The 15,316-nt window shown below is 47.5% G+C and overlaps 1 protein-coding gene across 4 annotated transcripts in view; it reads left to right on the forward strand.

The window, feature by feature from the left end:
• Positions 1 to 1,966: 1,966 nt before the first annotated feature.
• The window catches only part of LOC138745819 (E3 ubiquitin-protein ligase TRIM33-like), a 145,965-nt gene continuing 132,615 nt past the window's right edge, over positions 1,967 to 15,316 (forward strand). The window contains exon 1 of one of the 4 annotated variants that reach the window (XM_069903153.1): positions 1,967 to 2,446. In XM_069903153.1, coding sequence (XP_069759254.1) covers positions 2,182 to 2,446 — 265 coding nt within the window. In that variant the 5' untranslated portion in view covers positions 1,967 to 2,181. The remainder of the gene's footprint in view (positions 2,447 to 15,316) is intronic. The other 3 variants (XM_069903156.1, XM_069903154.1, XM_069903157.1) reach the window with 3 other exon arrangements.

Here is a 15,316-nt window from a genome sequence, read left to right on the forward strand (position 1 = left end):
AGAGCTGAGAAAGCAGGTGTCCACTTTCCTGTCCTACAAGCAGGCAATGGTATTTCTGAGCAGCAAAATGCTGTCAGCGATTATTTTTCCTGCCCAGAATCATGCTGGTTTTGTCTGGATTGATTACCTTCCCCAGGGCAGACTTGGCTTGATTGGTGATGGCCTTGGACAAGATTTTGTAGTCAACAGATATGGGTCTCAAATTCATAATATCCCCCTTATGTTTGAAGATGAGGGTGATGATCGCTTTCCTAATGGAGTCTGACATGCTGCCTGCCCAGAGCGTAGTGTTGTATCCTTCCAGCAGGTTTTGTCCCTCAAAGCTTTCGGGAGTTTTACTCGACACAAAGGAATAGAGATAGTCCGGCAGCTCCCTTTGGGTAATTGGCTGGTCCAGATTCTCCCACTTGGAGGAAGATGTGGGTAGTGATTCTGTCTGTATCGTTAGTGTCGAACAAGCTCTGATATGAACCTCTGCAAGGATGTAACTGAGCCATTCTCTTCCTTAAGGCTGTGGATCAAAAAAGGAAAACTGAGAGATGAAAATGGGGAAAAGGTGGTGGCGAGGAAGCGGAAATGAGTTGTAAACAGGATATGAGATGGCCATGTTGAACTATATGACTATAAATATTAATGGAATACATAACCAAATTAAACAAAAAAAGGCTATTAAATTTCCTGAAAAAAAAGACATAGCATTTGTGCAGGAAATGCATCTAACTGAAGAGCAACATAATAAATTAAAGAGAGACTGGGTAGGGCACGTAGTGGCAGCATCATATCATTCAAAAGCCAGAGGTGTAGCTATATTAATTAATAAAAATGTACCAATCAAAATAGAGGAGGAAATAATAGATCCAGCAGGGAATGAAACATGGGAAAAGTTATGCTCTGGAATGATGAAGAATATAATAAACACAAGGTTACGTATGATACAGTATAATTGGTTACACAGGGTATATATCACGCCCCAAAAGTAAAAAAAAAGGGATCCAACATTATCAGACAGATGTTTTTGCTGTAAGAAGGAAATGGGAACAACAGTACATGCAATATGGGCATGTGAGAAAGTGGAAAAATTTTGGGAAGATCTAAATCAGGTATTAAATAAAATCACAAACAACAACATACCAAAAAATCCAGAGAAATGTCTTCTAAGTAATATAGAAGTAAAGAATTAGGCCTCAAACTGGATGAAGTGTAAAAAAAGATTTATTATGATAGCCTTAGCTGGAGCAAAAAAATGTATAATGTCAACTTGGAAATCAGAAGAGAGCCTGAGAATACAGCAATGGTACATGGAAATGAATAAATGTATTCCATTGGAAAAAATAACATAATTTAAAAAATAAAGTCACATTATTTGAACAAATTTGGGAACACAACAGAGAGGGGTTGCCTCAGACCTCCACCCCCTAAAATGATGACAAAATGACTTGATCCAGTGTGTAAAAGTAGATGACACATTTTTCTTGTTTATTTTCATGGTGTGATGACATTGTTTAATGGGTTTAATGTATTGTACATGTTGAACGTTTACTGGGTTTGGAGAGGGGTGGGAAGGTAGGGGGGAAAATGCCACTGTGTGTATTTAAGAGGGAAATGTATTTTGATTGCTTTGGTTCACAGTGTGAAAAATAAAGGCTGTGGATCACAGACCTCCCTCTCAACCTTCTGGAAGAAGTGTGAGCCCGTCTCCTCCTGCTCCACTGTGCAGACTGGATTGGAAAATTATTTTGGGAGGATTCAGGGGCACAGTGCAGCTTGCCAGCTCTTCCCCTCTTGAAGTTCCTCTTTCACATGCAACTCCTCTGGACTGCAGGCCAGTCTGGAGCGGCTCAGTTCCCTCTGTCTTGCTCTCCCAACACCTGCACTGGAGAAGGGAAGGGGCTGTGGTTCCTGTTGATACGGGTTATTCCTATTGATGCGGTCTCAGTGACGTGCCGTGCTGCTCCTGCTCACTGGCGCTCTGTGCCCGAGAGATGGAGCAGTTCTGGTGTCGGACAGCAGCCTGACTCTGAACGCCCACGGCCCCGCTCAGTCGGGCAGCAAGGGCCACATATGTGGACGGATTAAAGAACAACCCCCCCCCCCCCCCCCCCACCCGAACCCCCGCCTGAACACACACAGAGACGGATGGGAATTGCAAGGGCAGCGCCAGCCTGAAGCTGCAGCCGTGAGATGGCAGAGAGCCCGCAGGAGCCCGGCCTGAACACAGGCAACGAAGCGGAGAGTCGGGAACAAGGGGACGCGGCGGCGGAGGCGGCGCCGCTCAACCTGCTGGAGACGTGCGCGGTCTGTAAGCAGCATTTCCAGAGTCGGGATCCCAAACTGCTGCCATGTTTGCACTCCTTCTGCTGGAAGTGTCTGCCCGAGCCGCAGAGGCACTTGGTGCTGCAAGGAGCCGGCAGCCCGGCCGACCCCTCCTCTCTCCAGCAACAGCACAGTGAGTACACCCCGCGGGGGGAGAGGGAGCCCCGCGGGGGGAGAGGGAGCCCCGCGGGGGGAGAGGGAGCCCCGCGGGGGGAGAGGGAGCCCCGCGGGGGGAGAGGGAGCCCCGCGGGGGAGAGGGAGCCCCGCGGGGGGAGAGGGAGCCCCGCGGGGGGAGAGGGAGCACCGCGGGGGGAGAGGGAGCCCCGGGGAGGAGTGAGCGAGAGAGCCCCGGGGAGAGGGAGCTCCGGGGAGGAGTGAGCGAGAGAGCCCCGGGGGAGGGAGTCAGGGAGCCCCGGGGGAGGGAGGGAGCCCCGCAAAGCCCTTGCACCCTCGCCTCCTGCGTTGAGGCCAAGCTCAGGCTTAGCCCGGGCCCGGCGGCCAGCCCTTTGTCAAGCCCGCAGCGGGCGCGGAGCAGCCGCCGAGCCAAGCCGCCTGCGTGCCGGCGGAGGAGGGGGGAAAAGGGGCGGCTTCTTCCCCGGGAGCCCGAGCCGTGGGGAGGTGCCACCACTGCAGGCGGGTGGCGGGGAGGCGACCGTGCGAAGCCGGCCCCCCCCCCCCCCCCACTGTCCGCCACACTTTGCAGGGAGGCTCCATGCCCGAAACGTGCCCCCTCCCCCGGCGGATTTCCTCCCAGCCCTGGGTTTGAGCGAACAGCGGGGTTTTGTCCCCGTCCAATGCACGGGGAGGGAACACCGAGGAGCTTTGTGGCTGGTCACTCCGCAGTGAAGTGGGGGGGGGGGGGGGCATCCAGAGTCTTGCTTATTCATATGTCCCACGGGCTAAATATTAACTTGATGGCCACTGTGTTGAGAGACTAAAACACTGAACTGGAAAATGATCCATGTTTAGCTCTGGTGACTTGAAACTCTTGGGAGCCGGTGCCTCTCCTCTCCACGCTGTTTGTTTTGTGTCGTTAACCACAAGGCAGCAACACCAAGTCATTGGGTTCCCTGCACATTTCACACATCATCCATCTGACACTCCAATCCATGGAAAACAGGAGGAACTCGCACGAGTTGCCCGGGTGCATCGGCTCATTTTAATTCGTTCATCTGAAATTAGACTTAAATGTTGAGAGTCAAGGAGAGCATTGAGGCTCAGGATCGAGACAGTCCCACAAAGGAAAAGAGCAGGATGGACAGCTGGAGGAGAAGGTAGGGGTAGGGAGAGGGAGGTAGGGAGAGGGAGGTAGGGGTAGGGAGGTAGGGTAGGGAGGTAGGGGTAGGGAGGTAGGGGTAGGAGGTAGGGGGTAGGGAGGTAGGGGTAGGGAGGTAGGGGTAGGGAGGTAGGGGTAGGGGGGTAGGGGTAGGGAGGTAGGGGTAGGGAGGTAGGGGTAGGGAGGTAGGGGTAGGGAGGTAGGGTAGGGAGGTAGGGGTAGGGGGGTAGGGTAGGGGGGTAGGGTAGGGGGTGGGAGGTAGGAGGTTGGGGGTAGGGAGGTAGGGGTGGGAGGTAGGGTAGGGAGGTAGGGGTAGGGAGGGTAGGGGTAGGGAGGTAGGGGTAGGGAGGTAGGGGTAGGGAGGTAGGGGTAGGGAGGTAGGGGTAGGGAGGTAGGGGTAGGGAGGTAGGGGTAGGGAGGTAGGGGTAGGGAGGTAGGGGTATGGGAGGTAGGGGTAGGGAGGTATAGGGGTAGGGAGGTAGGGGTAGGGTGAGGTAGGGGTAGGGAGGTAGGGGTAGGGAGGTAGGGGTAGGGAGGTAGGGTAGGGAGGTAGGGGTAGGGAGGTAGGGGTAGGGAGGTAGGGGTAGGGAGGTAGGTGGGTAGGGAGGTAGGGGTAGGGAGGTAGGGGTAGGGAGGTAGGGGTAGGGAGGTAGGGGTAGGGAGGTAGGGGTAGGGAGGTAGGGGTAGGGAGGTAGGGGTAGGGAGGTAGGGTAGGAGGTAGGGGTAGGGAGGTAGGGTAGGGAGGTAGGGGTAGGGAGGTAGGGGTAGGGAGGTAGGGGTAGGGAGGTAGGGGTAGGGAGGATAGGGAGAGGGAGGGAGGTAGGGAGAGGGAGGGAGGTAGGGAGAGGGAGGGAGGTAGGGAGAGGGAGGGAGGTAGGGAGAGGGAGGGAGGTAGGGAGAGGGAGGGAGGTAGGGAGAGGGAGGGAGGTAGGGAGAGGGAGGGAGGTAGGAGAGGGAGGGAGGTAGGGAGAGGGAGGGAGGTAGGGAGAGGGAGGGAGGTAGGAGAGGGAGGGAGGTAGGGAGAGGGAGGGAGGTAGGGAGAGGGAGGGAGGTAGGGAGAGGGAGGGAGGTAGGGAGAGGGAGGGAGGTAGGGAGAGGGAGGGAGGTAGGGAGAGGGAGGGAGGTAGGGAGAGGAGGGAGGTAGGGAGAGGGAGGGAGGTAGGGAGAGGGAGGGAGGTAGGAGAGGGAGGGAGGTAGGGAGAGGGAGGGAGGTAGGGAGAGGGAGGGAGGTAGGGAGAGGGAGGGAGGTAGGAGAGGGAGGGAGGTAGGGAGAGGGAGGGAGGTAGGGAGAGGGAGGGAGGTAGGGAGAGGGAGGGAGGTAGGGAGAGGGAGGGAGGTAGGGAGAGGGAGGGAGGTAGGGAGAGGGAGGGAGGTAGGGAGAGGGAGGGAGGTAGGGAGAGGGAGGGAGGTAGGGAGAGGGAGGGAGGTAGGGAGAGGGAGGGAGGTAGGGAGAGGAGGGAGGTAGGGAGAGGGAGGGAGGTAGGGAGAGGGAGGGAGGTAGGGAGAGGGAGGGAGGTAGGGAGAGGGAGGGAGGTAGGGAGAGGGAGGGAGGTAGGGAGAGGGAGGGAGGTAGGGAGAGGGAGGGAGGTAGGGAGAGGGAGGGAGGTAGGGAGAGGGAGGGAGGTAGGAGAGGGAGGGAGGTAGGGAGAGGGAGGGAGGTAGGGAGAGGGAGGGAGGTAGGGAGAGGGAGGGAGGTAGGGAGAGGGAGGGAGGTAGGGAGAGGGAGGGAGGTAGGGAGAGGGAGGGAGGTAGGGAGAGGGAGGGAGGTAGGGAGAGGGAGGGAGGTAGGGAGAGGGAGGGAGGTAGGGAGAGGGAGGGAGGTAGGGAGAGGGAGGGAGGTAGGAGAGGGAGGGAGGTAGGGAGAGGGAGGGAGGTAGGGAGAGGGAGGGAGGTAGGGAGAGGGAGGGAGGTAGGGAGAGGGAGGGAGGTAGGGAGAGGGAGGGAGGTAGGGAGAGGGAGGGAGGTAGGGAGAGGGAGGGAGGTAGGGAGAGGGAGGGAGGTAGGGAGAGGGAGGGAGGTAGGGAGAGGAGGGAGGTAGGGAGAGGGAGGGAGGTAGGGAGAGGGAGGGAGGTAGGGAGAGGGAGGGAGGTAGGGAGAGGGAGGGAGGTAGGGAGAGGGAGGGAGGTAGGGAGAGGGAGGGAGGTAGGGAGAGGGAGGGAGGTAGGGAGAGGGAGGGAGGTAGGGAGAGGGAGGGAGGTAGGAGAGGGAGGGAGGTAGGGAGAGGGAGGGAGGTAGGGAGAGGGAGGGAGGTAGGGAGAGGGAGGGAGGTAGGGAGGGAGGGAGGTAGGGAGAGGGAGGGAGGTAGGAGAGGGAGGGAGGTAGGGAGAGGGAGGGAGGTAGGGAGAGGAGGGAGGTAGGGAGAGGGAGGGAGGTAGGGAGAGGGAGGGAGGTAGGGAGGGAGGGAGGTAGGGAGAGGAGGGAGGTAGGAGAGGGAGGGAGGTAGGGGAGAGGGAGGGAGGTAGGGAGAGGGAGGGTAGGTTAGGGAGAGGGAGGGAGGTAGGGAGAGGGAGGGAGGTAGGAGAGTGAGGGAGGTAGGGAGAGGGAGGGAGGTAGGGAGAGGGAGGGAGGTAGGGAGAGGGAGGGAGGTAGGGAGAGGGAGGGGGTAGGGAGAGGGAGGGAGGTAGGAGGGAGGGAGGTAGGGAGAGGGAGGGAGGTAGGGAGAGGGAGGGAGGTAGGGAGGGAGGAGGGAGGTAGGGAGGGAGGTAGGGAGGGAGGGAGGTAGGGAGGAGGAGGGAGAGGGAGGGAGGTAGGGAGAGGGAGGGAGGTAGGGAGAGGGAGGGAGGTAGGGAGAGGGAGGGAGGTAGGGAGAGGGAGGGAGGTAGGGAGAGGGAGGGAGGTAGGGAGAGGAGGGAGGTAGGGAGAGGGAGGGAGGTAGGGAGAGGGAGGGAGGTAGGGAGGGTAGGGAGGGAGGGAGGGGAGGAGTAGGGAGAAGGGAGGGAGGTAGGAGAGGGAGGGAGGTAGGAGAGGGAGGGAGGTAGGGAGAGGGAGGGAGGTAGGGAGAGGGAGGGAGGTAGGGAGAGGGAGGGAGGTAGGGAGAGGGAGGGAGGTAGGGAGAGGGAGGGAGGTAGGGAGAGGGAGGGAGGAGGGAGGGAGGTAGGGAGGAGGGAGGTAGGGAGAGGGAGGGAGGTAGGGAGAGGGAGGGAGGGGGGGAGGGAGGGAGGTAGGGAGGGAGGGAGGTAGGGAGAGGGAGGGAGGTGGGAGAGGGAGGTCGGGAGGGAGCGGGAGGGGAGGTAGGGAGAGGGAGGGAGGTAGGAGAGGGAGGGAGGTAGGGAGGGAGGGAGGTAGGGAGGTAGGGAGGGAGGAGAGGGAGGGAGGACGGTAGGGAGAGGGAGGGAGGTAGGAGAGGGAGGGAGGTAGGGAGAGGGAGGAGGAGAGGGAGGGAGGTAGGGAGAGGGGGGGGCACAGAAAGCCGGATAAGGACATGTCGCAGAAAGTGCAACGTCGATTTTAAAAGGGAGACAGCGAACTCCTAAGGAAATGTGAAAAGGGAGGAGGCGGTTGAAAGAAATGTAAATAAAAAATGTAAGGATCACTCAGGGAAGAGTTGAGACCAAGTTACTACGGAACAGGTAACCTGTAGAAATGAAAGAGAAGAAGTGTGAAATGGTAGATAAAATAAGCCAAGTAAATTATATGGTTGGTACCTTTTGAAGTGGATAAATTGCTGGATCTTGGATGACATGGCATCTCAGAGCTACTGTTTTAGGTTGTTAACATCTCATTCACTCATAGAAAACATGGGTTTAGATCCCAGTGAAGGGAGAGGGATGGTAAGAAATGGTCAGAATATCTGTGAAAAAGGAGAGAGAGAGAGACGAAGTGATACAAATGACAGTGGAATTTGTTTCTTTAAGCTCGACATTTACACTAGACCTGTAGTTCACCGCTATTTTTGTGAGTGTTGCTTGTCTTGTTCCTGAAGGGCATAAATATTTTGGGGAACAATAAATTAGATGTTCAGCACCCTAACAGATCCTTCCCATGAGCCTGCGCCGCCCATGTGACCAATTAACTGGGGTGGCACGGTTGACATAGCGGTTGGCGCAACGCCGATTATAGTGTCAGCGATCAGGACCCAGGGGCTCGAATCCCGCACTGTCTGGAGGGAGTTTGTATGTGTCTCCCCATGTCTGCGTGGGTTTCCCCCAGGGGCTCTGGTTTTCTCCCACCGTTGGAAACGAACCGGAGTTGTAGGTTAATTGGGTGTAAGTTGGGCAGCACGGTGTCATGGGCTGTATGTTTAAATTTAAAATGTATAAATTTAATCACATGCTGCTTTGGAACATAGCACTTGGGGGATCATCAGAGCTGTCCTCCTTCCTGAAACAATGCGCTTTCCCTCTAACACCATCAACTCTGCCCTCACCCGCATATCCTCCATTACCTGCATGTCTTCCCTAGTCCCTTCTGCCCCCACATGCAACAAGAACCATTTCTGTCTCCTCCATGATCCTGGCACCAGCCACATATTCTCCTCTCAACCTTCTGTAGGGACCATTTCCTCTGTGACTCCCTCATCACTTCCCCAAATTTCCCCCTATGACTTGTTCATAGGGGGAAATTGTTCCCACACCTCCTACATCATTCAGAGCCCTTAAACTGTCCTCCCAAGTGAAGCAACACACATTTGTGAATTTGCAGGGGTCATCTATTGCTTCTGGTGCTCCATGTCAGCAAGGAAAGGGACAGGGAGGCTGCTGGGAGATTCAAGCTCTTGCTCAACAAGTGATCTCCCAATTGCTGAGGAGACCACAACAGGAGCACCGGATGCAGTAGTGTGCTTTTACAACAATCACAGCTTCATCAGACTTCTGTGTTTCACCCAGAGGAATCCCACTCAGACACTGGGAGAACGTACAAACTCCTTGCAGACAGCACCGGATTCAAATCCGGGTTGGTGGCCCTGTAATTGTGTTACACTAACCACAACTCTAACTGTATTTTCTCTGTCACTTCCTCATTTCCTGTTACAACTTTTCTTATTTCTGTGGGTAAGTGATCTTTTTATTGTATCAGTCGATTTATAAAAAAAAAAATTGTTTCTGTCAGGTTACTTGTGTAATCTCTTTTCCTTTGTAAAAGACGTTTTTTTTGTTGTTGACCCAATTGTGAAATTTTCCAAGACTTCAACCACACTATTTTTGATGAATTGTCTGCCATGTCCTTGATATAATACTGTTCAATTTGTCATGCTTTAACCTGCAATACTAGCTATGGCCAGATCACTTTTCCCCTCCAGGTGTGGCCTTAAAGGGATGCATGTGCTAATTCTTTACAAGTTTGTCATCGCTTATTTACAATCCTGGCTTTTAATGTAGTTTCCCAGGTCACACTTTGCTTTATTTAATTTTAAGATCCTGGTTTCAGATTGAACTAAATTACTTTAAATATTTCAATACTGTATTTGAATAAAACTATCATATAAATGATAACTGTTGGGCCCATTAACCCACCAGGCCAAAAATTAACACTTTCTTTTGTAACAGTTCTTAACATCTACAGTAACCTGCCCCTTGTTGATTCGTGAAGATGTTATCTCGACAATCATATCCGATACACTCCACAAGCATCAGGCTCTGCTTCTTTTGTTGCGAATGCTGAGCATTTTCAGGCAGCATTATTGGAAAGAGAACCAAAGTTAACAGGTCTTCACTTGAAGCCTTATCTGTAGCCAAGTTAGTCGATTCACCAGGATAATGTGCACCGTTAAAACTACCTTCATCTCGTTAGCACCCCATTTAACATGGCGGTTTGAAAGGGCCTATTGACTGATCAAGGCAGAGTGAAATGGGGAGCTTACAAAGGTCTATGGGTAGGATCGGTCTTGGGAGGCGTGTCCAGCCGGCAGCAGCTAATCATTGCATAACAGTGGTTTACCACAATTTTATGCTTACCATGATTTGATGACTCTTGTATACCTCTGCCAGATCACCCTGTTGTCTCATCCACTCCAGGGAAAGTAAGACTAGCCTATCCAATATATCCCCATTGAAATCCTCCAATTTAGGCAATGCACTGATGAATCTCCTCTTTACCCTCTCGAGAGCAACCTCATCCTTTCTCGTGTCCGTTTGAACAAAACTGCACCCAGTGCTCCAATTGGAGTCTTACCAGTGTTTCGTAAAATTTGCCACGCACTGTTTCAACTTTTGTTTGATGTTTCCAAGCAAGACATGCATGTCATGTGCCTTCTTCATAACTCTGTCCACCTGTGTTGCGACTTCCGGGGAACTATGGACTTGAAATACGAGGTCCCCCTGTTTGTCAACATTTCTTAGCCCACTGCAGTTTACTGTACACAACGTACCCCAACTTGACTTCCTGAAATGCAGCACTGCATGCTTGGTATTACATTCTATCCAGTTTTCCATCTTATCTATATCCTGTCTCTCAGACAAACTTCCTCATGATCCACAACATCACCAACCTTTGTGTCATCCATAAAATTACTGATCATACCTCCAATATTCTCATCCAAGTGACATCACAAACAACAAGGGTCTCATCAGTTCTTAGCCTATTACTGTTAACTGTATACGACCCATCATTTGTCACCAATCTTTGAGCCATGTGCTCAAACCTTTGACCTTATTGACCCCATGGCAATTTGCATGTGGCTCAGGTAGTAACCCAGAGATTATTATCTTTGCTGGTTGTACATTTTTAATGTGAGCTGCTGACGATGTAGCTTTCATGACTCTCGTTTGTAACTGCAGGGATGATAACTATTCCCTCCAACTCTGCTTCCTTGAATTATGACCACATTTGTCTTTGTTCTTGCTACTTGAATAAGTGCTGTACACAGCGCTGTGATCAGTTTGATTGCCACTCTAGCTTCTATTTTCAATGCACAGTCTCATTCTTGGTGAACAAATGTAAGGGACAATGTTCCTGCAATACTGATCTCCTTCCCACTTGCATGCTCCTGTCCTTCTTGACTGACCAGTTCTCCAGTACTGGGTCCTGGAATAAATTATCTAAGTAACTTTCTTCCCCCCCCCCCCCCCCCCCCCCCCCAAGCTGTATTGCTGTGTTGGTATCTCAGACACCAGCTCCTTAACACTGAGCCAATGTTAGAAGGGGAGTGAGGGTATTGTTGATTGAGTCATAGTTTCAAGGCACGGCACGGAAACCGGCCCAACTGACCCAACCCATGCATGTTGACCAAGCTTGTCCCACCTTCCTGTGCTTGGCTGTATCCCCCTAAAAATCGCTGGTGGAGAACAACTCTCTAACCCCAGAAGTAAGGGAATGTGGGACTGAGGTGAAACCAGCTGCCATCGTCTGAAAGGTGAGCCAAGGGTACTTCTGGCCATCTTCCTCCCCCCAACCTCTTGTTCATGTGGATTGCTACATAAAAAATAAAACAGAACAAATTTATTATTGAGAATTGGTCTATTCCAGTATTGGAACTGGTGCTACCATTTCCCCATCTCCCCCCCCCCCAAAAAAAAAAACCCCTGTACCTGGAATTCAAGCAATTGGCAAAAGAAGAAAAATTGAGGAAAATAAGTTAAAATAAAAATTAGAATAATAAGATTAAATAATAATTAAAAATAGGTTACTTTAATATTGTGAAATTCAATGTGCTCTGAAGTACCACACAAACCTTTGGTGAAGATGGGAGCAAATAATGCTTTGCTTGTAGCAGCTGTTTGAATAAAATGGTGCTGCCCAATCTGAAGAGCTGGTTGATGTCACTTGCCGTTGGCGGTGACTTTTTTGAAAATCTTTTTGCTTTCCATAAATATATGTAGAAAAAGTCTCCAATATTAGATATATAAATTTTTTTTACAAAAACAAAACAACACCTCCCTGCCCCTACCCCCTTTCATAGTATAAATCCACACACCGTCAGGACTCACGGTTACGTTGATCATCAAAATTTATATATGGGGAAGACACTTGCATTTATACTGTAGCAGCATTTATTATTGTTGCCTTTATAATTAAAATTGGTCCCCTATATTTTCCAAATATGGCAGCCATATCTTAATAAATATGTCATATTTGTTCTTTAAGTTGTATGTAATTTTTTTTCCATAGGTATGTAACTATTCATCTCAGCAGTCCATCATGCTGTATGTCGGGGGGAGTTGGATTTCCAAGTAATCGCAATGCATTTCTTAGCCACTGCTAAGGCTATTTTAACAAATGAAGTTGCAAGTCCTCAGCTTTGTAATTTGATTTGCTTGCAGAGTGGCTCAGTCCCCCACAATCTTGCATTAATAATTGATGTCATTGCTATCCAAACACCAATCAGGCCAACATCTTTCCATTATTGCAGCATCTAGATCTGACTCCCATATCTCTCCCAGTCTTTGTAAACCTGGTTTTGCACTTTCATTTTGGAGAACATCTTAGTTATAAATTTAGGTGTAGTCCCCAGCCAAATTGTTCGTTCCATTTCACTAATTTCAGGTGGGGCAAAAATTGCCCCTCATCTTTCTCTTAGGAACAATCTTAGCTGGAGAAAACAAAAGAAAGTCCCATTACCTACTCTATTTATTTTTTAATTGTTCAAAAGACATATAACAGTCATCAGTAAATATTACTCCTTTGCATTGCGTGAATTCAATATTTTGTAACCCAGATACATAGGCAGCAGCACATTTTTACATCATGGCGTTCGGAGTGATATACCTGCTTTTTTTCCAATACACATTTATTTCTCGCCATATTCTAATCATGTGTATTAACACGTTTTTGTTATTATTTTAGCATTCCACATAAATAAAGTCCTTTGCTGTTTCTTCTATTAAATTCAATCCTATTTAGATCCAAGAAGAAGACTGCCTTCTTCAAAAAAGAATGATAAAAATCTTGCTTTTGCTGATAAATAGTATTTCTTAAAGTCTGAAAGTCTAAGTCCTCCCAATTTATAATCCCACATTTGCTTTTCCAATTAAATTCTCGGCAATATTATTCCATAGGAATTTCCTTGTATAATTATTTAAATAAATTGTTAGTGCAATAGGCAACGATTGAAAAAGATTCTGTAATCTTGGCATCATCTTCATTTTAATACAATTTGCTCTTCCCATTAGAATAATTGGCAACTCTTTCCATTTCTGTAAACCTTTCTCTTTTTTTTTCTAAAAGATGAGTGTAATTAAATTTATACGTTCTGTAATTTATTATCCATCATTATTCCTAAATATTTGATTCCATTTATCTCTCATTTAAGACTATTACCTTTTTGATATCTTTCATAATCAAAAACTTTCAATGGCATTATTTCACTCTTGTCCATATTTATTTTATAACCTGATATATGATTTTTCTAATGTTATTTGTAATTTTATCAAGGATTCAGCCGGGTCAGACAAATAATAGCACATCATCAGCAAATAAATTAATTTTATGTTCTTCCTGTCCAACTTTGAAGCCCTTAATATCCGGATCTCTCCTTATAATCTCCGCCAGTTGTTCATTAATTATGATTAAAAAGTGCCGGTGACAGAGGACACCTCTCTCTACTTGATCTACTCAAGGGAAAATCTGCTGACAACTGATTATTAGTTATAATTTTGGCTTGTGGTTTATGATAGAGTTCTTATTCAATTTATAAATTTTCTGCCTATGCCAAATTTTTTCCAATGTTTTAAAGAAGAAAAAACATTCTAATCGATCAAATACTTTTTCTACATCTAGAGAGATGGTTATACCTGGATTCCACTTTGATTTTGCCATATGTATAATATTAAATAGTCTACTTAGACAATTTCAAGAATATCTTCCTTTGACAAATCCAACCTGATCTGTATGTATTAATTTGGTAGATATTGTCCCAGTCTATTGATGCCTTTGCCAAAATTTTATAATTAACATTAAGGAGTGATAAGGGCTATATAATGAAGTTTTTAATGGGCCTCTACTTTTCTTCGGTAGCACTGTAATTATAGCAGTTACGAAAGATTCCGAAAGGGTCTGTGACTCCACTGCCTGGTCAAATATATTCATCATAAGAGGTATCAATAAATCTTTAAATTGTCTATAGAATTTGGGAGGAAGCCCATCCTTCCCCCAGAGATTTGTTGCTTTTGAAGTATCCAAGGCTTTCTTGATTTCTTCTCTTGTGAAGGGGGGGGGGGGGGTATCGAAATCAATTTGTTCTCTATCTTCTAATTTTGGAAGTTCAACATTTATTAAAACTTTGTCCAACTCATTTTCACCTCCTAATAATTCTGATTTGTATAGTTTTATAAAATATTTATCTCTTTTTGATGACCCCTCTGCCTTTAACTGCCAAGATGAAACTTTATGTGCCCGTTCTCCTAATTCATGATATTTTTGTTTGGTTTTTAATAGTTTTGTCCATTCTGTACATTTGTGATGTGTTAATTTCAATTTTTTTATTCTCTTACAGTCTATATTTTTCTTGTGAACCTGTTGTCTGATATTCTTTTTCCAACTTTGTTATATCTTTCTCTAGACCATCCAGCTCTGTAGCATATTCTCCCAAGATTTTTTGTATAAGCAATAATTTGTTCTCTTCAATAAGCCTTAAGCGTATCCCATATTAAAAAGCTGTTATCAGTAGAAGAAAGGTTAGTTTCACAGAAAGGTTCTATCTGTCTCTTAATAAACTTACAAAAGTTCTTCTTTTTCAACAGTGTGACATTGAGGTTCTGTCTATTCATGCTTTCTTGTTTTTCCATTGTTGCAATAGTTAAAGTTAATAGTGAATGATCTGATAGAAGTTTCACCAAATATTCCATTTTTACCACTCTACTTTCTAGCTGGGCAGACATTAAAAATAAATTAATCCTTGTATGTGAATCATGTACCCTTGAGTAGAAAGAATAGTCTCTTTCTATGGGGTTAAGATGCCTCCATATTTCAATCAAATTTAAATCCTTCATAAATTATAGTGCCATTTTTACAGCATTTCCCCTTGTTATTGTTTTGGCTGATTTATCCAGTATTGGATCTGGACAGAAATTGAAGTCTCCTCCGCCCGTATATTCTGGCTTTCCTCTGCTACTTTTAGAAAGATATCTTTCATAAAGGCTTCATCATCATAATTTGGTGCATAGATATTGATAAACGTCCATGATTCTGCATAAATTTTACAATGTGCCATTACAAATCTTCTGGCTTGGTCAGTCAGTGTCTCTTCTATTATTATTGGTACATTTTTGTTAATTAGAAGTGCTACTCCTCTTAATTTTGAGTCAAATGAAGATAATATTACTTGTCCCACCCATCCTCTTTAATTTAGTGTGTTCCGATTTGGTAAGATGCGTTTCTTATAGAAAGACTATATCTGCCTTTAATTTTTTTAGGTGTGCCAAGTCCCACCTCCTCTTCACCATTTATCCTATTAACATTAAGACTAATACATTTTCATGTTCTATCCATATTGATGTTTTAAAATAAATATTGTTTAACAATAAAACCTTTTTGGTTGTTTAAATAATACAGTGATCTTTTTAAAAAAATAAACACTTACAATTTCCCTGCCATGATGATGACATAAACAGGAAACCCTATGATAAAAGGCCACAGAATAGAAGAACCACCCCTCCCTTTAGCACCATCTTTTATAGATACTCCACCGGGCACTATTCTCACCCTTAGAACGAAGTCTCCACTTTGCTACGACTTTTCCCAATTTTTCACCTTTTCTGAGCTCTTCATGAACATTTCAATAAAATTTACTTTTTGACAATAAATACAAGATTTTTAAAAAAAAAACAGTCCCATTGTAAATATTCTTCACAG

Source organism: Narcine bancroftii, chromosome 11 (genome assembly GCF_036971445.1).
Source record: "Narcine bancroftii isolate sNarBan1 chromosome 11, sNarBan1.hap1, whole genome shotgun sequence".
Lineage (NCBI taxonomy): Eukaryota > Metazoa > Chordata > Chondrichthyes > Torpediniformes > Narcinidae > Narcine > Narcine bancroftii.